General features: G+C 38.9%; 1 protein-coding gene across 1 annotated transcript in view; it reads left to right on the forward strand.

The window, feature by feature from the left end:
- The window catches only part of LOC116310778 (A kinase (PRKA) anchor protein 6), a 175,576-nt gene that overhangs the window by 134,488 nt on the left and 18,277 nt on the right, over positions 1-22,811 (forward strand). The window contains exons 12-13 of the mRNA XM_039603722.1: positions 14,978-15,061; positions 15,314-15,466. Of these exons, the coding sequence (XP_039459656.1) occupies positions 14,978-15,061; positions 15,314-15,466 (237 nt within the window). The remainder of the gene's footprint in view (positions 1-14,977; positions 15,062-15,313; positions 15,467-22,811) is intronic.

A 22,811-nucleotide genomic window follows, 5' to 3' on the forward strand; every position in this document is an offset into this window, starting at 1 on the left:
TTAAATTTCCTTTCAGAGATTGTTGGTTTGATCACAGAAGATGAGACAAAGTATCCTGCATATCTGGATGAGTTTATTACTTGGTGTGATGCTAGTTTTCTTAAATTAAACACCAAGGTAACCAAAGCAACATATTCTGATGTAGCATTGGTAGTGTTGGGTTGTAAATCCATATAAATATTTAGATACAGTCTAGATACAACTGAAAACCTGACTTGGGACTCAAACACCACTGTCATTTATGAAAAAGGATTGCAATGTTAATACTTAATGCAGAAGCCGAGACAGTTTGATGTGGATAAGCGTACAGTATACAGTGTTTTATTTAATGTTCATTTGTAGAAAGCATCCCAACTTTTTGTTTTATTGCTTGGTGTGGTTCACTTTCAGTAGTCAGTAAGAACAAACTCAGTAGGATTGTTAACATGGACGGTAAGATTGCAGGTCAGCAATAATGCAGTATGACCCAACTTTGAAAGTCACAAGTGGTGGAAAAAGGGTGAGATATCTTCAGTGATATAGTACACCTTCATGGTGAATACATCTGACCTTCCTTGGGATGGAGGGAACAACCCACCTTGTGCCCAGAGGTCTTCTTTGTCTTGTTGTAGAACTCTGCTGAACAAATCCAGCTGTAAATGATATGATGTGGTATGATAGTGGAGTTTTATTTGAGTTTTGGTCATGTTACTGTGGCACTTTCTTCTTGTTAGTATCACTAAAGTGTGTAATTGAGATATCTTTATTGTGGTTATATTTGTCAGACCATCGCCACAAAGCTCCATAAACTATACAGGTACAATGTACAGATACAGATCTGCTAAAAAATGCTGAAAAATGCTGATAAAAAATACAGAAAATACTAGAAGTTCTGTCATCTGGATGACGTGTAGCTCCCAGCTTGTCATATTGTTTGTCAGATAATTCCATGAAAATTGCTTCAAAGGTCACCAGGAAAACGCTGTAGAGAATTCCAGTTGATTCAGATGTTTTAATTTTTTGTTTTAACAGGATCAAATTAGATTGAATTGATGGAAAAAAATCCCCCCATGCAGTTGTTATGTTATGTATGGATGAATTAGCTACAGTGCTAGTTCATATCAGGCTGTAAAGATGTTATTTTAATGGCTAAATATGAGCATTTTAATGGATTCATTTTTGAAGAAAGCATTAGAGGAGCTGCAGTTTACATCAACTGTGCAATGCTTTCACTTTTTTAGCCACGTAGCCCCGCTGCGTGAGCACTTCCAACCTTGGCTAGCATCTTTAGGATCATTTTAACACGTTAAGATCTGATAAGACTCATCCTGCTGTGATGGGGTCCAACATCCTGACAAACACACACACACACACACACACACGCCCACACACACACACACACACACACACACACACACACACACACAGGCAAATAGATTTGCACTTTCAGGGGAAACAGTACCAGCCATACAGTTGAACTCTTGTTAAACTGTTATTTTTAATATGTTTTCTATTCATTGTAGTGGTTATGGTTATCATAAACAGTGATGGACACTGATGAACTGTAAGCAGTAATCTCTGCAAAGCTAATCGCTCTTCTTGGATATGAGCAATATGCAATCATACAACTATCTGACCTTTGATCTCTGTTCTTATCATGAGAGATGTCAGAGTAAAAACCCAAACTTTGGAGTCAAGCTCTCACATTGTCAGTGAGTATTAATTTAATATTTTAATGCACATGGGTTTCCAGGTTTTGCCATAAATTTGACAAACACGGCGGTAAAGTGAGTGGGAGAGGTACGTTTTACTTTATTGTCTGCTTCCATTTTCAGTGAATTGCTCTAAAAGCCCTTAATGAATCCTGCTGTCTTTCAGAGCCCATTTATATGTGCTGTTAAAAAATAGCGAGCCTAAAACAGATGGATTCTGGGTCACTGGAAGTATTACATCGAGTTTCATTCCATAATGTGGTGTGACCCATTTAGAGAAATCTTATAAGGTGATACAGTGCATATTAGTTAAGCAACTTCACGTGTGTTTTATAGGAAAGACAATCACAGAGTTCACTGAGGAGTAGTTGGAAACATAAGTTAGGATCCTGTAAACCTTTAATTCAGGTTAAAAAGCCCTCCCAGTAACCAGACACAGCATGTTTCTCCATACAGAAATGATGTGAAGGACAATAATGTCTAACCTGGTTTTAACAGTCATAAATCAATCCTCAGATCAACTGTATTACCTGATACAAATACAGCCAATCAAAATTGCCACTTTCAGCCAGAGGACAGCCGGCTGACTGTTAACTGACAATCAGATGTCAGCTGAATGTCAGCCACTGGGAGTCCCCCCTTCTTCTCTTGGGGCGTATCGACTTTTCACCATAAATACGCCCTGTTCACTCAATTAAAGAGTGTAACCAGGAGATGGCGTTTTCTTCAAAAAAAAACCTCTGACTTGGATAGTTAGCTACAGATGATTTTCTCAGTATTCTTGTCAGGACAGTGCCTTATAATATAAAGCGCAGCGCAGCGAGTTTGGCGCTATATAAATAAAGCTGAAACAGCTATTCTTTTGATAGCTTTCATTGTGAACCTATTCACCCATTAAAACATGAAAACTTACATTTTGAAAATGTAAAATAAATGGATAAAGCTTTACAGTCAGTTTGATCATTCAGACATTTTACTCTGCAAATCACCAAATCTATTTCCAGCAAACATCATTTTAAATCTAATATAATAAATAGATATAATTCACAAAACCCATAATTTTCTTATATTTTGCATAAGAGAGGCCAGGTGTGTGTGTGTGTGTGTATGTGTGTGTGTGTGTGTGTGTGTGTGTGTGTGTGTGTGTGTGTGTGTAACTCCTATCAGTTGTTTGGGCTGCGTTTTATGGGGGTTGGGCTGGTCTTTGGAAATGTGAGCAAACAAACGAAGCAACCTCATGGTGCCTTTCAGAAAATGGAACATTAGAAGACTACCAAAAAAATGGTGTCTATACCATGGACTATACTATACTATGTGAATTCTATAAATGTAAGTTTTTCCTACTTGATATTCAGTTTTTGTGTTTTCTGTTGAAACCTTCAATTTGTTTCAAGGAGCAGAGTACATGCTCTCACACTTACATCATAACATCCCTTTGGTTACATCAGCTCTAGGGGTCATATGATGATGACAAAGCTTTGATTGCACAATCCCAAAAAACGCTATAGAAAATGTACGAAATCGGTAATATTAATATTATATTAATATTATGTTAATAAAAAAGTATTTTGTGGGAGCAGAGAGCGCCTTTTGCATAAGTGCTCATAAAGACCAGGTTGAACACTAATAACTGTTAAGTCTCTGCTACCTGTTTGTACATGGAGTTTTTTCACCTATAACTAAATAAATATATAAATAAATACTGCAGGTTGGACACTTATTTGTGGGACATGTATCAGTTGGATTTCGAGTGTCCTTTTCACAGCGCAAAAATTTCCAAGTGTTAAAATAAATGTTAAAGGTGATAGACAAAGATTAGCAGCAGACAACTTGAGAAAGCAGGCATGACTCTGATCGTTGCTGCTATGACTGTTAATTTATTTTAAAGTGTAAATGCTGAGAGTTACCAAAAGTTTTAATACTGCGCTAGAGTTTCATGGTCCACTTCTACAGCAGCTTTTCGCTGACCTTATTAATCATCAGAAATATTTAGAACAAAGCACCAAATATTTCTGGCACGAATAAACGCACACATGCACACACACATCTTGTGGGTACATCTAATTGACATAATGCTTTCCCTAACCCTAACCATAACCCAATCGTATCTCTGTCACTAAAACCACATTTTGAGTCTCAAAAATGCTTTCAAACTTGTGGGACCAGGATTTTTGACCCCACAAGTATAGTAAACTTCCAATTTTTGGTCCCTGCAAAGATATGAATACACGCACACACACACATATTGTTGCGCAATCAAAGCGTGTTCAAATATACGATTTTATATGACAACATTAGCAGTGCAATGAATGAATCATTTTAAGCTTTTATGTTCAGATACAGAAGTCAGCTATAATTACCACTGTCTGGCTGGCTTGTTTGATGTACACAACCTGGATTGTATTTGCTGCAAACATGTATCGATACCAATATTTTATAGACAGGCTGATTCTGTCATAATTATAGAATTGCTGAACAAATTTTAAAAGTATAATTATATATTGAGGCAAACTTGTAAATAAATAAATTCGCCTCCACACTGCTCCCCCTGGTGGATACACAAGACATTACTACTGGTTTAACTCAATGACGCTTAGCGGTGTTACTACTCATGGTTGCATCATCCTCGTCACAAGCGGGGGACATCATTACGGCCACCCATCAGCCAGCAATCGATCAGAATTCATTCGGGAATCCGTCATGATCCTGTCACTGATGAGCCGCCCATTTTAAGTGGCTGCATGTGTAGTTATTACTACGTTCATTGCAGTCAATGCACAGTGAGCATCAGAAATCTATCCAGTAATCTAATCTTGGCAAATAATCCTCATGTCTATTCATATGAAAGTAGATGAACGTAATCTAGGCAGCTTTCTCTTTTCATGGTTTCAGTACAGCTCTGCTGTTAGCTGCACACCCAACAAATTGTCTCAAGTGTGACAAATTTATACTGAAGTGTTTTGTGTATTATAAAGTCAGATATGTTTACCATTTATGTAAACATCTAGAATGATACTTTTTCTGTCAAAAGTAAAACTCAAAAGGTCTCAAACATTGTTGTCATTGTCTTACAGTAATAAACGGAGATACTATGGAGACTACTGAGACTATTTATTCAGATCAAGGTTATTAAAGCCTACAACTAAACTAAAAACTCAAACTAGGTTTGAAAAAGAAAACCATTTGAATTGTCTAAAACAAAAAATTAAAAATGACCATTATTTATTGTAATGCCTATACTGATTTTCCTAATCTTAGCTCTGAAACAATTTCCCTCAGGATAAATAAAGTATTATCAATCAATTAATACATGAAAGTAAAAAATTGCAAACTAAAAGTAACACTGACGGTAATACAAGGTAAACTTAATTAAACATTTTGAAACAAGAAACGTCACCCTGTAAACTAACAGAAACTAAACTGAATTAAATACAAAATGTCAAAATGAACTAATTAGAAAACACAAAAACACAAAAAGATGACTGTGGTCGCCTCATAGCTGCATAGTTGTATTAAAAAATAATTCTTAACTTTTTAACATTTTGTGACAATTTTGACATCTTGTACTTCGGGAGGTAAGAGACGATGGAGCTGATCCAACAAAATTGAAACACTGCCCACTCTAAACAAATAAATGATCCAAGATGTTTTCACCCTACTACTTTGTTTATGATGTCCAAACCAACCAAAACTCAAGAACAATAATCTAACTTCTGGTAAAAAAAAATCTAACAAGGTTGTGGATTTGTTCTGCAACCATGTACACCGATTCTCCAGTCCCGAGTAACACACCAGGATAGATGTTCCCTATCCTTGAGTTTAGATGACAAGGTTGGGTAAGGAGCATTTCAGCCTCCAAACCCTGAAGGACGGGCTTTCTGCATAATGACGTCTGTCAAGGTGCTCTTGAACGAACCGACAGTGCCGAGGGTGCTTGTACTGTAACTTTAGTCTTTGTATGAATTCAATTAGATATATAGATGAAATGAAACTGTAATAAAGATGAAGAGAGACAAAGAAGATGATGAGAAAGAGGGATGAGAAAGAAGAAGACAAATGTCAGATGAGGAGAGAGAGTTGAAGAGAAAAGAGGAGAAAGATGGGAAAGAGTATGCAAACAACAAAGTTTGGGTAGCTTTAGGCGGTATTAGCAGCAGCAGAGGGAATATGTGTGTGGGAACAAATTGTCCACAGGAATTCATTAGGCTCGTTGTGCGATAACGAGTGCTTGTGGTTTTAATTGACTTAATCAACAAATAGAATTAATCAGAGATTTCTAATTAATGGTAATTGATTGAAATATCCGCTGGGTCACCACGCGAGCAGCCAAAATTCTCCTTCCCTCTCTCTGTGCATCGCTCTCTTCATTTCTGTCTCAGAATCCTTTACAGTTTGCCCTTGTCTGCTTTCCGCGTTGTCAGGTCTCTCATTTGTTTTTCTTGTTCGTTATGCCTTTATGTAGTTGTCTTTCTTTTTTTTATTACATTTTCTTTTTGTTCTTTCTATTTCTGGTTACCCTCTCCCTGGCTATCGGACTTTATTTTCTTTTTCACAACATTTTCTTTGAATTAGATCGGGTCAGCATGGTGGTTAGCACTGTTGCCTCACAGCAAGAAGGTCCGGAGAGTCTCTGGGTACTCCGGCTTGCTCCCACAGTCTAAAGACATGCAGTTAGTGGGGATAGGTTAATAGGAAACTCTAAAATGCCCATAGGTGTGAATGTGAGTGCGACTGGCTGTCTGTGTCTATGTGTTAGCCCTGCGACAGACTGGTGACCTGTCCAGGGTGGACCCTGCCTCTCGCCCTAAGACAGCTGGATGGATGGACAGAATGGATGGATGGATAGACTGCATCACCAACAGTTTGAACACTTGTGGTAAACGGTGCTTGTTTCTTCGGGTGCTGATGAGAAATGATCCAGGAAGTTTGAGAAGTCCACAAGTTTGAGTTTTATTAATGTTTCTCTGTGTTCACATCACAGTTTATCTCAACTGTCCCTCCGTGTTTGTCAGGCTGTAGTACTTTTGTGGCAGAGAGCAAAATACAAAAAAAGCTCAGGTACTGAGAGGCACTGTTAAATATGTCATTAGATTTACTGTCTAGTATTCAAAACAGGTTTTCTTATAGACAGTGTATGAATTGGCTTATATAGGTTCAATTCTGTTGCTGATTGTTTGGAAGTGATTTTTTTTAGGTGTAACCTTCATTTGTGAAGTACCAGAAAAGGATTTAGTGGAAAAGCAGCCCCAACTCTAATGAATCCTGTTTATTTTAATCCAAGAATTATGGCTTTTTAAAGACACTATAATCAGAAAATGACACATCTTACCCACTTCTATTCTTATGTCTCTGTCTCACCTCTTTTTCAAAGTGCTTTCCGCTCGTGAAAAAACACTGACATAGCAACCACAGTAACAACCTCCACTCTCCTCTCTCTGTCTTTTGCTTTTTCTCCCTCTCTCACACCTCCCTGCATCCCTCTCCTCACGGCAGGTCTTGGTAATTAGATTGTGGAGATGAGGAGGTGGCGGAGAGTTAAGAGGATTTTGTTTTTAGGAGAAGGAGATTTAAAGAATGAGAGAGATAGAGAAGGATGGAGTAGGGAAGAGTGAGAGATCAAGCTTGAGAAAGCCAAGGAGTGAGAGAGGAAGAGGGTGAAGGGGGAATTATAGAAAGAGGAGAGCAGATCCTTTTCCTTTTGTTTATTGTGAGCCGGTCACTCTTTCTGAAAGAAAATGTTGAGTGACAGAGATACATGAAGGGAGGGAGAGAGAGACAGAGAGAAAGCAAATGAGGAGATAGTGAAATCATTTGTCTTTTGAGTGTCTCTTCTGCTGGCCAGCTTTGAATATGACAATCTGGAGAGAGATCTACTCAAGCCATTAACAGCTTCTCTTGGTCTGACACTGGAAAAGGCTGTGAAATGGACAATTCCCGATCAGATGCTGAAGGAGCACAACCTGTTCAACACGAAGGACTTAGAGGTTCCTCTGAAACCTCCTTTCAAATTCTTCTCTTTGGCAACATGGACGAGCCAGAAGCTTCGCCAAGGACGCTAATTTTGTCCACTTATTTTCTAAATCTCTGTTTTCTCATTTCTAATTAGGTCTTGTGTTGGTGAAGTACTCATTAAATCAAGAGTGTCTCTTTTGCTCCATTGGTGTTGACACAGTGCTAGTTTACTTCAGTAGATCTCTCACTTCATCTTGTGCTCACCCACAAGTAAGATTTCCTGATACCTGAGATGCTTTTACACCCAACATGTTTGGTGTATGTTAAACAAACTCTAGTATATATTCTTATATAGGACAAATAACTCAACTGGAAGAGATTTCTTTAGCTAATTTTACATTGCCAGAATTGCCGGGCCAATTCTGCCCCCAGGGCCTTATGTTTGACACCCTTGATCTATGTCCTTCAACTTGTATCGGTAAACTGATTAAAGGCGTATGTTTTGAATATAAGATAGTGTGTTGTGAAAGTTTAAAGCTTTAGCACCAGTTTAGGTAAACTGGTTTACCTTTCTGTGCCGTAAAGTGGAGAAATGTTTTAGGAGGCCAGCACTGCTGTGAACAATCAGCGGTGCTGACTCACATCCGAGCAGCTTCACACTTGGCCACAAATTGTCATTAAAAGTCCCATTTAAAAAAAAAGAGGCAAAAAAACAGGGCAACAACTGGACACACTCAACACTGATTTCCTGATCTAACTTGTGACAGTTATGGAAAAGCAGATCAACAGAATCACAAAGTTTTTATGCAAATGGAACAACTGGAGACCGAGGCAATGTAGGAGCTTCAAGTTGATATCATAGGTGTATCTACTATAATCTCAATGACTTCAACCACAAGACTGAGGCCAAATTTTCTGTAAGTCTTGTGACTGCAATCACTGAAGGAAGTCACGTAGGATTTTCAAATTAGTGCCATAGGTTCATCTGCTAAAAATCTTGGACAAATTCAAATCTCACTGACAGGGCTGGAAAATCGGCCCGGCATTTTGACTAGAATTCCAGGATAGAGATTGAAAATGTGACATTCAGGGTACCTTCTGACTTGAAAGGGTCAGAGGTCAATTGAACTCAGTTACACAGGGATAAAAAGAAACCCAAAAATGGCAGAAGCTTTGTATTAAAATCATGTCAATGACAGCCACGGGAAACTCAAGGTGGTGATGTATTATGGATTTTTTAAATTGATACCATGGTCTGGATATACCAAATATAACGTGCATCTACCAAAAATCTTAGATGAGCTCAAATCTCAGTGACCTTGACCTCAAGGTCAGAGTAAGTTTTCTGAAAATCTTGTGAATGTGATAACTTGAGAAAAACATATACTTTTATTCACAGGATAAAACAGGTTTTGTATTTTGAAATTGATACCATAGGCGCTGTTTACTAAAATTTATGACTGAGACTGGTAAACTTACCTTTGTTTGTCACTGTAGAGTCATCACCTTCCCATCTGTGAGCAAATTTCCTGCCTTTGTTTGCACTCACTCAAGAACCGATAATACCTTTGTTTTGTCTTTTCCACTATTCCCTCACCCTTTCAGTCTCATTTTTTCTAGTCTTTTCTCTGTCTTTTCGCACGCTTTTGCATTGTTCTCCTTTTTGTACATTCCTTTTTGTGTGCGGCAAAGAAAAACCAAGAAGGTATTCGAACCGGAGAATGCGTTTCTCCTCTTTTTGATCGACCTATCTCACACACGTTCTGTCAATCGCTTTTTAAGACTTGAGACATGATCATTAATGTCCATCTCAACCTCCCTCCTTTCCTTTTTTTGTTCTCCATTTTCTTTAGTTCATTCTCCATCTCTTTCTCCGCAGCCATCTGACCAATTGGCCAATCCAACACCTTCCCATGTATTTTCATGGAAAAGCTTTTGACTTAAAGGTCAAATATTTGTCCAACTGTGTCTGTAGAGCCCTCTGAGTCAATACGGGCCCAGCCAGGCTAGACCGGTCCAGAGAAAAAGAGAGTGAGAGAGGATACCATAGGCGTGTTTATCAGTATCACTGCAGAGTCAAAACCATTCCCTCACTAGTCTCACTAGTCAGTCACACTTGCATCTCAACCTCCCCTCTACATTCTCCATCTCTTTCTCCGCAGCCACTCTACGGCTTCCCATGTATTTTCGAAGAAAAGCTTTTAGCAAAATAAGACCGGTCCAGAGAAAAAGAGAGTGAGAGAGGGGGGATCAGTGCATAAAAACCAGCAGTGCAGAAACAATAGAAACTTAGGAATCCCTCTTTTTTTCCTTTCTGTATGGAAATGAATTCACAAAGAACAGAGTTTTGCTCTGTAAAGCTTACCAATCTGCAAGCATAACACTTGTGACTTTCACAAGTAATGCAACTGTTGGTATACCGCTCATATCCATGTTAATGTGTTTTTAAAGGTGTTTTTAATGTAGACAAAAAGAGCAAACTCCATTTGCATTTTGCAGTTAAAAATGAACACACATAACCTTTATCATAAATTCTCCCAAAGAGAAGTTTGTTGCACTTGCACTGACAAACAGTGAAGTTGCGTCTATTTTTCCTGGTACCCACATATAGTTTTCCTCTACATGTTTTTCTTGAGACATGAATCTGAATCTGTTTACTTAATTTCATGTCATGGTGGGAGGAAAGTGTTTATTTTTGTTAGTTTTTTTTCTTAGTTTTTGGATCATTATATTGTTGCTTTTAACACAAGCAGATAGCACTCACATTAGTCCTGCCTACAAGGCTCTTCATCAATTAATTAACAAGGCAAATATTCATAAAGTATTATAGCACCAAGCACCTCACACTGTTGGAGGCGGCATCAGTCCTCTGTTGGTAAGTACACCAACGTTCCCCCAATTTTTTCAAACAGATTTTTAGTTATCTCTTTTTTAGTTATCTCAATTAACATACACTTTAACAGCTATTCATTTCTTTATGCTTAGCAACTGTTAGCTAACAGTTTATCTATACCGTGAGCTAGCAACACTAATAATAAACAGGTCATTTCATCTCAGATTATCATGTTTTTAGAACATTTTCTGCTCAGCACCCTCCAGTTGCCCATTTTTGAGACGTACTCTATCTACCATTTCCAGACTGATATTTCAGGTTAAGTTTAAATAATACTAAGAGGCATTGAAAACTCAAGAAATACTGAAGTGGCCCCTTGAAATGAGGGGGACAAGGTATAAAAAGGGTTCTAACTTCTACACTGAAATGTATGCAAATGAAATTTGAAGTTTTGAAAGTCTTTTGAAGTTTAATCATTTCTGATTTTTTTATTTAGAATTTTACACTATGAAGCAGAGGGGGAACAACGTGTGTCTTTTCCCAAACATTTTGGGGGCGTTATATATGAAAATGCTACATTGTTCCATTTTTATGACCTCCAGGACAATTTGCATGGTTATAATAAGATAAGATAAGATAACCTTTATTAGTCCCACACGTGGGAAATTTGTTTTGTCACAGCAGGAAATGGACAGTGCAAAAGTTATGAAGCAAAAACTAGAATACAATAAGAATAAATACAGTACACAACTGTACAGAATAGAATAAAATAAAATACTATATACAGTAGAATAAAATAGAATAAAATATACAATAAGATAAAAATATAATACAAATGCTATATACAACTGAGTAAAAATACAACGATGCCAGAAAAGATTATTGCACATTAGTGTTATTGCACATGTGTGGATGTGTGCGTTTGATCAGTTAAGGTCTTTGTTGTGGAGTCTGACAGCAGTGGGGAGGAAAGACCTGCAAAATCTCTCCGTCCCACACCGTGGGTGCCGCAGTCTCCCACTGAAGGAGCTGCTCAGTGCTGTCACAGTCTCCTGCATGGGGTCGGAGATGTTGTCCAACAGTGATGACAGCTTAGCCACCATTCTCCTGTCACTCACCACCTCCACTGGGTCCAGAGGGCATCCTAGAACAGAGCTGGCCCTCCGGATCAGCCTGTTCAGTCTCTTCCTGTCCCCAGCAGAGATGCTGCCGCCCCAGCAGACCACACCATAGAAGATGGCTGAGGCCACCAGAGAGTCATAGAAGGTCTTCAGGAGTGGGCCCTCCACTCCAAACCACCTGAGTCTCCGCAGCAGGTACAGCCTGCTCTGCCCTTTCCTGTAGAGGGCGTCTGAATTATGAGTCCAGTCCAGTTTGTTGTTCAGATGAACACCAAGGTACCTGTAGCTGTCCACAGCCTCAATGTCCATACCTTGGATGTTCAGTGGTTGCAGTGGAGGATGCTTGTGCCTGCGGAAGTGGTTCTCGAAAACGAAAAACGTTTGTTTGGATTAAACAGTCCACTGATATTTTTGGTTTTGGGTTACAACTTGACATATTTGCTCAATCCAGCATAAAAGTTGAATCAAAATAGTATAGTAGAATTTCATGTTAAGAAGTATTCTACATATTTAGTTTTTCATCTGGACTGTGAAAGTTTTAGTCAGATATGAGATGACAAAGCAGAACGCCCACTGTGATTTGAAATGTTGCTTTTACAAAAATTATTTCCAATTTCCAATTCATAATTTAAGCTAGCAGCTATATTTCAACTGTTAATCGGTTATGTTTGGCTTTACTGAGTTTTACTCCTGGCCTGATATGTCAGCAGTTAATCGTATTTAATATCAATTTATTTAATTTAATAATGAATTCACACTTTTCCCATACCGCTATTCTTCTGTAGCGGTACCCCCACGAGACATTTGTTTCCCTAGTTGAAAATCCCTGGTCTGTACTATAACAGTTTATCCATGGTTCTGCTGTGCACTAGACACTTATCAGAATCCTAATAAAAGAAACTATATTTAAACTCTATTATTAAACCTTAGGGCACAGTTATATTGGGATATAGAGTGAATCATTACACAGTCTTTGTACATGACTGTATTGATTAAGTATTGAAGCAAATGAGTTTGCAAGACATGGTTGAGTAGACAGCTCAAAAGTGGGTCTGTTAGCCTGTTAAATTTGTTTGTGGATGGCAATAAATTGTACACCTGTCGTAATCCATCAGGGAGCACACCGCTGGTTTTCTGTGGAGCAGAAAGATCTCCGATCACAACTGAAACAAACGGACGGACTGGTCTTCACTGCCCAACGAGTGATATAGAGAAGTTTTTCACATGCTAAAAAGCTCATTTTGAAAACATTTCTCAATCAGCGTATTTGGTTTTCAAAGTGTTGTTCCAGCCCCAATCTAGTTTAATACGTCTTCCTGTGCTTCCTCCGTGCTGTCTGCTGCACTTATTTGGCACAGAATGAGTATCACTCAGTCGTTTCATTGTTTAGAGCCTCCTCCCTCAATGTAATACACACCTCCTGTTTGGTATAAATTTATCTGCCACCCCACAAACACACATGCGAACACACACTTGGCTTGTCCTCTTGATCCTGTCTGCTGTATTCTGCATCCCCATCTTCTGTTTAGACAACCAGGCAAGCCACAAATATGCTAAACTGAAGAGAGCGGGAAAGAGGAGATGAAAGACGGGAGAAGAAGTGTTGAGTGTGTGTGAGAAAGAGGCAAAGTGTGAATGTGTGCGCACGCAAGACAGAGAGCGAGAGAGAGTTAGAGGGAGAGAGAGAATCCCATTTCATTGTAATAGTGTTTAATATTTATTGGAAAAATGTAAAGAAAATGTAAAGGAAGTGCTTTTCAGCGAGCAGGCAGGATTAGCATAAATAGTTTGGGGCTTGGACGTGCTTGGTCCCTGCCGCAGAGGAGTAAGGCTGTCCCCTCTATTCTCTGTCTCACACACACAGAAATATATGCATATGTTTGCACATACACCCACTGCTACACAAACTTTATGCACAAGCCTGCATGAGTAAACACTGAAACATGCAAACACACACACACACACACACTGACCTTTGAGTGTGAAAACTCATCAGCATATAGTGATTTATAATAGGCACTGCCAATCCTTGTTTCTTTTTTTCTCTTTTTTTGCATTTATTAGACAGAAGCCGGGAGGGAAGCAGAGAGGGGGAATATTGGCTGTTGTCATTTATTTTATGCACTGTTGCTGATGATCAAGGATCTGTGTGCTGAATTTGACTTTATGCTAATAAACTGTAATGAATGACCAGAATTTAACTACAGTGAAGTGCAGCGAATGTAGGTCTTCTTGTTTGATCTTTTATTGTTAGAGAAATGAATAATTCTGGTTTATTTAACGTTTGGGGTGTTATTTTCATAATCGTGTCCATAATTTCTCCCTGTGTTATTAATAATGAAAATGCACTTTACGTGCTTCTTGACATACTTTTAAGCATAAACACATATTACAGTAAAGTAAGAAGAACTAACAAAAAATGTAAATAGTGTTAAATCCGATAAATAATTAAGAGAGCATAGTGTTGCATGAAAGAGGACGCATATGATTTGTCTTTTCCTTTTGGCAGGAATCTTTAGGGGTTGTCAGAGCAACTCGTCTTTTTTTTTTATCTAAAAAAGTAGCAGGAAAAAAATGGAATATTTTAGACCTGAAATAAACAACTACTGCAATAAAAAATGTTGGTATGGGACTTTTTTGTATCCAAAAACCGAACCAATTTAAGGTTTGAAGTTGGAATTTACATTTTTTTAAAGGAAATGGGGAGCTTAGCTAATGTGAAACAAACCACAATATCTTTTTAATTCTGACGAATCAAACTGGTCATCTAAAAATAGAAAGCGTGTAGATCTGTATGGTGGGAAAGAGATCTAAGAGGTAAGTGGGTTCTCTCATGCACATTGTTCTTTACTTGGTCAAACACAGTGTTAAGCAGAGCAAGGCATTTCAAAATTATCAGCTCCCCTGATGCTCACAGTCAAGTCCTTTTTGCTGGACCTAAGCACCTCTAGACTTCATGGTGTTCTGGCACAGACCTTGGTCTTCAGAACACCCGAAAAAAGTCAAATGGCAGTTAAGTCTTGGCTTTCTGCAGGCCAGTTAAGAAAGTTCACTTTGGGCTTCTGGAAGTAGTTCTTCACCAAGAGCGGTATATGTTTTGGGTCGTTGTCTGTTTGGAAGACAAAACAAACACTCAGACCCAGTTTTCTGCTTTTCTTTCAAAATCTTTTCCTTCCACCTTGACAACATTCACAGATTAATCATGACACTGATTAGCAGTTTTTACACTTACTTCTTGTACCTTCGTGTGATTTTCCAACCTCTACGAGAAGTGTGAACTAATGAGCTGACGCTCAGCATTTCTTGTTGTTGTGCAAATGAACTGCTTTTTCTGACCTCCCTTCCCTCTCCTCGTCTTTCTCTTCCATGTTGACATCCAGCCCCTCTGTTCGGACATTCAAGCCCGACGGCGTGGGGTCTCCTCTGTTCTGAAACTGTGCCAGAAGCTGCTACAACAGAGCCAGGTGGGTAAAGGAAAACACAACTTAGATGACGGCAAAGTTGACTGCCAAAGTAAAAGAACTGTGAATTCACCTCACCAGCAAAAGACACAAGTTATATACTGTCTTACTCACAAAATATACTTTAGAAATGTTAAATTTTATATTTATAATTTTTATACTTTTGAAACCCTGAGAACAATAAATGCTATTGTCAATTTTTACAACAAGAATTGTTGTAAGAACTAAATCGATCTAATCCCCACCCTAAAACAGTCGGGCCCCATGGCTGAGGTGGGCCCCGATGCGGAGCAGCACAGAGAGGCCCTGCAGCTGCTGTCTATCAACCTGGAGAGAAGGTGGGAAGCGATCGTGATGCAGGCGCTGCAGTGGCAGAACAGACTGAAGAGAGAGCTGGGAGAGCAGCAGGTTAGAGCGCTCTGACATTTACACTTTACATCCTTCATTCTACACTGCAGGCAGTCAGCTGACGCGCTGTTACACTCAGTGAGCATGTCAGCGTTTGATTTGATGCTAAAATGTGCCGTGAAAGACAGATGGTGCCGTGATTGAAGCCGCGGTGTTTTGGTTATGGAATAATCTTTATAACCCGAGACAGTGTCATAATATTTTGTGAAATAAGCATCAACTCCTGAACAAAGCTGTATTTATTTTTTCCTTAGGTAACCCCCCCCACACACACACACACACACACACACACACACACTCCTCCTCCCGTGTCAAACATACACACACACCAACCCCCCCAGGCAAAATTGTGGAACAAAATGAATGTTATTAAGGTGTCTGTAACAGTTTGGCTGTGGTTAGATAACAACATTTTCTCTAAGGCTCTGTGTAGCAGTAAAAGAAAGATGCACTAAGGAGGATTTCAGTGCCTGGACTGGAGTTTGTGATCAACTTTTAAAAATAAAATAAGGCACAATTTCTGATGGCTTCCACAGATCCCGTGTTAGTTTTTAAAAAAAATATAGATTATTTTAACCTTTTTTTTTGAATTTCATACTCTATGACGATTCTGGCAAACATCTGTTTGTGCTTCTTTGACTGGTGAATTTCCCTCAAGGTTCGAGCCATGTTTTTTTTTTGCTATGCTGATAACTCACTGCTATTAAATTGCAACAAAACTGAATTTTTCCGAATTTTCTCATTTTCTTTTTTCAGTTCTCTATTTCTCTTGTTCTACTTAAGATAATTTGAATTGTGCATAACCAAAACACAAGATGATTTGAATTGACACATATTTTAGTTACGTTACAGTAACTCACATTGATGGTGAGCTGTTACTGTCGCATGTGTCTGATGCCCACCTACCACTTCAGGGTATTTTGAGTAGGCAGTCAAACGAAGTTACTTTCTCTTATAGCTCACAACTGCTTGTTCCTTGTTTAGCTTAATACTAAATTAAGCTACCAAGGTCTGTAAATAAGGAGGGCATGAAGCCAAGCAGCTGGAGAGTATTTGGACCATTCCTTATGCACATTCTTTTTTGGCTGTAGCTCAGGAGGTAGAGCAGGTCATCTAAACGGCAAATGGACTCAGGAATTTGGGGTTAGTGGTTCGATCCCTGGCTCCTCCAGTCTGCATGTCAAGTATCCTTGGGCAAGATCCTAACCCCAAGTTGCTCTCCGATGCTCTAGGAAGCACTGGATGTGCTCGCGTGAATGGGTGTGATTAGGTGAATGTGGCATGTTGTATAGAGCGCTTTGAGTGCTCCGGGAAAGTAGAAAAGCGCTACATAGAATCAGTCCACATCTTGGCTTACAGCTTCAACGTGCTCTCTTGCAGTGTATATTTGAAATTCACCTCACTCGCAACCGGTTGCAGTGAGATGGCTGCCCCTCCCTGAGCCTGGTTCTGCCAAACTTATCTTCCTGTTAAAAGGTGGTTTTTCTGTCCCACTGTTGCCAAGTGTTTGCTTACAGGTGGTCATATTGTTGGGGTTTTCTCTGTATTATTGAGGCAACTGCTGATGTGATTAGGTGCTTTGTGAATAAAATCTAATTGAGTCTAAGTAACAAATCATTTTGGTTGAAAATATAGGGTTTTTTTTCACTGCAGTCAAACAAAATTTAAGATTTGGGACGTAGTTTAATGAAAGTGGTAGTTTTGGTGGCTACTAACTCAGCTTGTTAGTAGCCAGCTCAAGTTGTTTTCAAAATCTTAGAATCTTTAAAACTTTTTTATGCCCAGGAAAACTTGTTGTGAATTATTAAACGTATAACAGATTATACACAACTTTTTCAGTCAGTATATCATTAGTAAAAGGTTTCTTAAGATGTAAAGATGCCCATGGTGTCTGCAGAGGGTTTATTCTCAGGCCTTGTAATTTTACTCTGAAAATAGCATTTTATTTGTGTTTTTTAGTAATTAATGTCTAAACAAGGAAAGTTAAGTCTCATCAGAGCCTGACTAGAGGAAAGGTCAGAGGATTACTAAATCATTAGGAATATAGGTGGTGGAGATATGTTATCCCAGAAACTACCCCACCAAATTTCATGAAACTGGAGTGAAGAAGTGGAGCACAGGCAACGAAGACTTTGTTGACTTTTTTTTAACATGTTAAGCTAGATCACTTTTTGAAATCCCCTCTAGTCTACAGGATGTAACAATGGTCTATATTGAACCAGACTATCACCACCCTGAAGCCGAGCCACTATGAGAGGCAAAAGTCTCTGTGGATATCCTGCATTTTAAAAGTCTGCCTATGCTGAACCTTTATGTGCCAAGTCCATTCTATATCAGCGAAGCCTTCCTGAAGCTTCCAGTTGATAAAAGTTAATCTGTTAGTTTTCCAGTGCGATCAGTGTCATGGAAGCAATGTTTCATCTGACACCTGCTCAACAAACAAAAGAAACAAATGAGATTTTAACACTTTGACAGTTTGCATATTAGAAAACCACGCATGTCTGGCACCATGACGGCACATCGGCAAAAAGAAATCTGTAGCTGATGATGCGTTTCAGGTTCCACGTTTCAAGTGCTCACTTATCACAGCGATGGTTTAACGCTGCAGTATGACAGCTCAGCACATGGGCATCTTGTCTGAGGAAGCAGCTTGTGCCATTGGTGTTCAGCGAAAATTCATTCACGAAGGATCCGTCCACAGCTGAGCTGCTTGGGCAGATCAAAAAGCTGAGTGCTTTCTTCAGCTGTAGGCAGGGAGCTACAGCAGAATGGAAGTGTTATGGATCTCTAATAGTGATGAATATAGAGGCAGAAGGAGGGGGGCATTTGGATACAAGGTGAAGGGTTTGGCACGGAGACACATGCACAGTCACACTTACGTAAGCATAAAAAGCTGTTAAGCTTCAAGCACTATTGTGTTAGACTAGTGCTTGCAAGCAGAAACTCAAAGTGTCATGCCAATGTGAAGGGGAACGTACAGTGGGGAAATTACTGACAGATATTCATGTGTTAACAGCTAAGAAAAAATAGAAAGAGAAGGAAGGTGAAAGGTAAAGGAGGGGAGGGGAAAAGGAGAGGAGGTCAGGGACGGTGTGTAGGAGGACAGAGAGACCACACCGTGTCACACCTTTCGTTTAGAAAAACATTAAAAAGCGTGCAGAAAACAACCATTTGGTTCTCTATGGATGTTTTTACCCCCTACATAGTAACTGAATCCTCACAATCAGCCAGGTATGCCTGGAGGTTTCTTCCTCCTGCAGAACAGGGAGTTTTTCCTTCTTACTGTCACCAAGTGCTTGCTCATAGGGAGTGCTGTGGTTGTTGGGGTTTTCTCTCTATAAGGTTGTGATTTGGCACAATATAAACAAAATTGAATCAAACTGAGCTGAACAAAAACAAGCAAACTTCCATGTGGATACTATAAAGGCTTAGCACTAGACCTGCTGTTTTAGCGGCACAGTGGTTAGCACTGTTGGCTCACAGCAAGAAGGTCCTGAGTTCAATTCCACCATCAGGCCGGGGTGTTTCTGTGTAGAGTTTGCATGTTCTGCCTATGTTTGCGTGGGTTCTCTCTGGATACTCCAGCTTCCTCCTAATAGAGGCGTGCAATTAATGGGGTTAGGTTAATTGACACTAGGTGTCAGTGCGAATGGTTATCTATGTGTTAGCCCTGCGACACACTTTTGACCTGTCCAGGGTGTACCCTGCCTCTTAGACAGCTGGGATAGGCTCCACCGACCCTGAAAAGGATACACAGAATCAAATGGATGGAATTTTTAAATCATTTAACTCTTTCTTAAAATTGGCTTATTCATCATTTATTAAGTGTGGTATAAAAACAAATAAAGAATAAATAAATAAATACCATTCCAAAAAATCAGTGTAAAAATGTGATTTGCCTCCACATTTTACTCTCTTTCTACAGAAACAAAAATATGCATCATTAAACACCAGTGACCATTTAATAAGGTCACTCTTTCAAAGATATTCCGACCTTTAATGATAAATATGCCAAAAATCTGAGAGATGTATTGATTGGAGCTGACTTTACCTGACCAGGTGGGAATTTCCCACGTTTAAACTGTACCCAGTGCAGCGCTCTGCTCTGTGGGGATGCTGTGTGTTTTTGCATCCCAGTACTAGAAAGAAGTTCAGAGTTCAAAACAAAATCTCTTGCAGAACCATCATGTCTGTATCAATCTATAGAACATATATTTTTCTTGTCACTTTTAAAGATCTTACAATTTATCTAATAGATTGTGTATGCATTATTCTTGTAGAATTTTCCTATGACTGTTGTCAGTTACATGTTGTAGTTCCTTATAAATATGTTGTTATTTGTCAGTGCTTTTTCTCGAGTTGCATGGATAACAGTTTATAGTTGAATTGTATTTATTTAGCCCTTTCATACTCATCAGTGAGCGGCAGTATTGTGTTTGTATTAAGACCACACTCTCTAATCGTGTTGAAGAGCCAGAGTTGAGCACACTCTTACTTTGTATCACTTGCAAAGAAAATATGGAGAATCTGTCTAATTCTGCTGTACATGTGCTGCTGGAGGTCACACTCTCCCTTTCTCTTTCTCTCTCTCACTTTTGTAAATTCACACACAAAGGACACACACACACATTTTGTAGAGGAGGAGAAGACAAATAACGGAGGCCAGACACTCTGACCTCGCTGCTGGCTGGAGAGTAATTTCACTTCTAGTGGAGATGAGAGAGGAATAAAGAGAAAGAGAGAAGCAAAAAAAAGGGAAGGGGAGGAAAGCCGAGAATGAACCAGAGAAGCATATATGCGGGTGGTATAGTTTATAAATGAACACTTCTGCCCCATGATAAAACGATTGTCCGCTTCTGGTTTCCGTGTGCGCGCATCCCTGTGTGGATTTTTGAGAGAGGGTTTGTGTAAATGAGTCAGCTCGCCTGCCTGCAAATGACTGCTGGACTGTGTGGCTCAGATTTTAAGTACAGTGTAATGACTGAGATAGGAACTCAGCCTGTGCAAGTTATTGTACCAACACACAAATGACAAAGAGAAACTTGTGTTTGGTACATAGAGTTTCTTTTAACAGGTGAAGTTAACTGAAAAATCTACCCCGGTGTATTTTTATTACTGAAGCTATTAATTGATGTTAGTGCTTTACAACCAAACATTGTTATTTATCAAAGAAAACATCAAAACAGTCGTTACTTCCTGAGAAAAGTCACCATTTCTGTTTTACTAATCATCTTTTCACACATATTTCTGTATTAAACTTTTTTCTAGGTGTTTTTCTAGCTGTTTCTTACATTTCTAACATTTATAGTGTATGAATCTCATCTTATTTTTTATTCTTCTTTAACTTAACCTCATATTTATTTTTTTCTTTCTTGGTTACATCTGGTTAGATGTAAAATTATAGAATTTCTGTATGCCAGCTTCCCACTTACATTTTTCACAAGCTATATTTTATCAATTAAATTTGAAAAGTTTTTCATTTATTATTGGAAGTTAAACTAAAATATTCCACATTCCTTGCCAATAAATAATGATAAAACCTTTATAACATTCCATAAGAAATGAACTTCATCAGTGTTTCTCTGTCTTAGCACAACACAGAAAATGCAAGTTGTATAACAGAGTGTTAGTGGACGCTAGGGGGAAAGCTTGGGGAAATTAGACTTCCTTCTTTGAGGACCGTGAAATGAAAATACAAGGTGGATTTCTTGGCAATCTGGCTTGGTCTGCACATTCTACAAGTGATGAGTGGATTAGCATACAGCAGACCGACATGCACCCAAAACAACATGCTTTCACAGTTGCTAGCAGCTCTTGTGAGGCAGTATAAAAGACTATGAAACAGACTGATGTAACTGTCACCTGCAAAACACTTACGTATAAGACTACAACAGCCACATGTTAGAAGGCAAACTTCTCCCATTGAGCTTCTCCAGCATTTAGTTTACTGTGGTGAAGGCATCGCCACTGTTTGGAAAAGGTTGGACATTGTACATGTGGTTACTCACATGATGGCAAGACAAACCAAGAGACATAACCAACATAAGTCTGATACGACTGTAACACGTCAGATCAGTCTGTAGTCAAAAAATGAATTTCTCAGTGCTTTTTAGACAAACGTAATTGGCTATAGCATGAAGATATGTTTGACCCATTCGGTGTCATCTAAAACCACTTTGCCAAAATTAGTTAAAACCATGTCATTTGGATTTTGAGAGATACTTGGAAGATTTTCTTCCCTGTGTAAAGAGCCTCAAAGACATTGGAACTGCTGGCCTCGATAAACATCTTGTAACCGTTAACCCTCTTCAGAAATGACCACTGTTGTCATTTTTCTTTGGAGGTTGGACTGTATTTTATGCCTCTTCCCTCAGAACATGTGATTTTGTTCTAACAGGGTTTTTGTTGTTGAAGTATGAGTCATATTTTCTTCTCTGCATGTTCCATGAGTAGATGTGTGTGTACTGCCGTTCAGAAAGCACATGAAAGATGCTGTTTTATCTCTGATTTAATGTAAATGAGTCTAAATTAAAGCTGCAGGGTGTTTTGGGGATGAGATTTCACAAAGTATACCTGTGCATCTAATGTGATATATGGAAATTATATTTCCGCACAGTTTTCTCACAATTATGAAATATTTTCGAGCAGAGTTATGAGCAACATATGGAGGTTTTCACTCACTGTTTGCAATTACATTCAAAGCAGCCTGTCAGCTCCTCCACTCTGCATGGAGAGGTGATTTATCTGTGCACTTCTATTCATTTTGAATCAGACCGGTGACGCCGGGCTCCCTGAGTGCTTTGACAACCGGTACAGCAGAGAGCCAGCAGAGACTCGAGCAGCAGCAGCAGCTCCAGGAGGAGCGCAGGCACATGAATAATCACCCAGACACTCCTAGATAGCTCTACTCTCCTTGGGCCTTCCAGCAGATGCTATGCTAACAAATGGGAGCAGTCAAACTAGAGCTAATGGGAAAAAGTTTGCTGTTTTCACCCCGAAAAACACAACACGACACAGCACACACACACACATATTGAACACTGGCAACAATTAAGTCAGTAAACAGTTTGATCGTGTTCATATAAATATAATCAAAGGAAAGAATGCTGAAAAACTGGCCAGTTTGTATTTACTAGTTTTTATTTTATTTATTATTTTCTTTATTTTATTGATGTCAGAATTTCAAGTCATATTTTTTATTCATACAGGTAGAAAAAATAATGGTCGGTATGATGTTTGTCATATTTGGCCTTTAGACTGAATGCAAGCACATCTTAATTTATGTGATTATACAGCTTCAAAGTTTTGTGGTGTGGTAGTATATTGATCTTGTTTTGGCTTAAGC

This window comes from Oreochromis aureus, linkage group 19 (assembly GCF_013358895.1).
Source record: "Oreochromis aureus strain Israel breed Guangdong linkage group 19, ZZ_aureus, whole genome shotgun sequence".
NCBI lineage: Eukaryota > Metazoa > Chordata > Actinopteri > Cichliformes > Cichlidae > Oreochromis > Oreochromis aureus.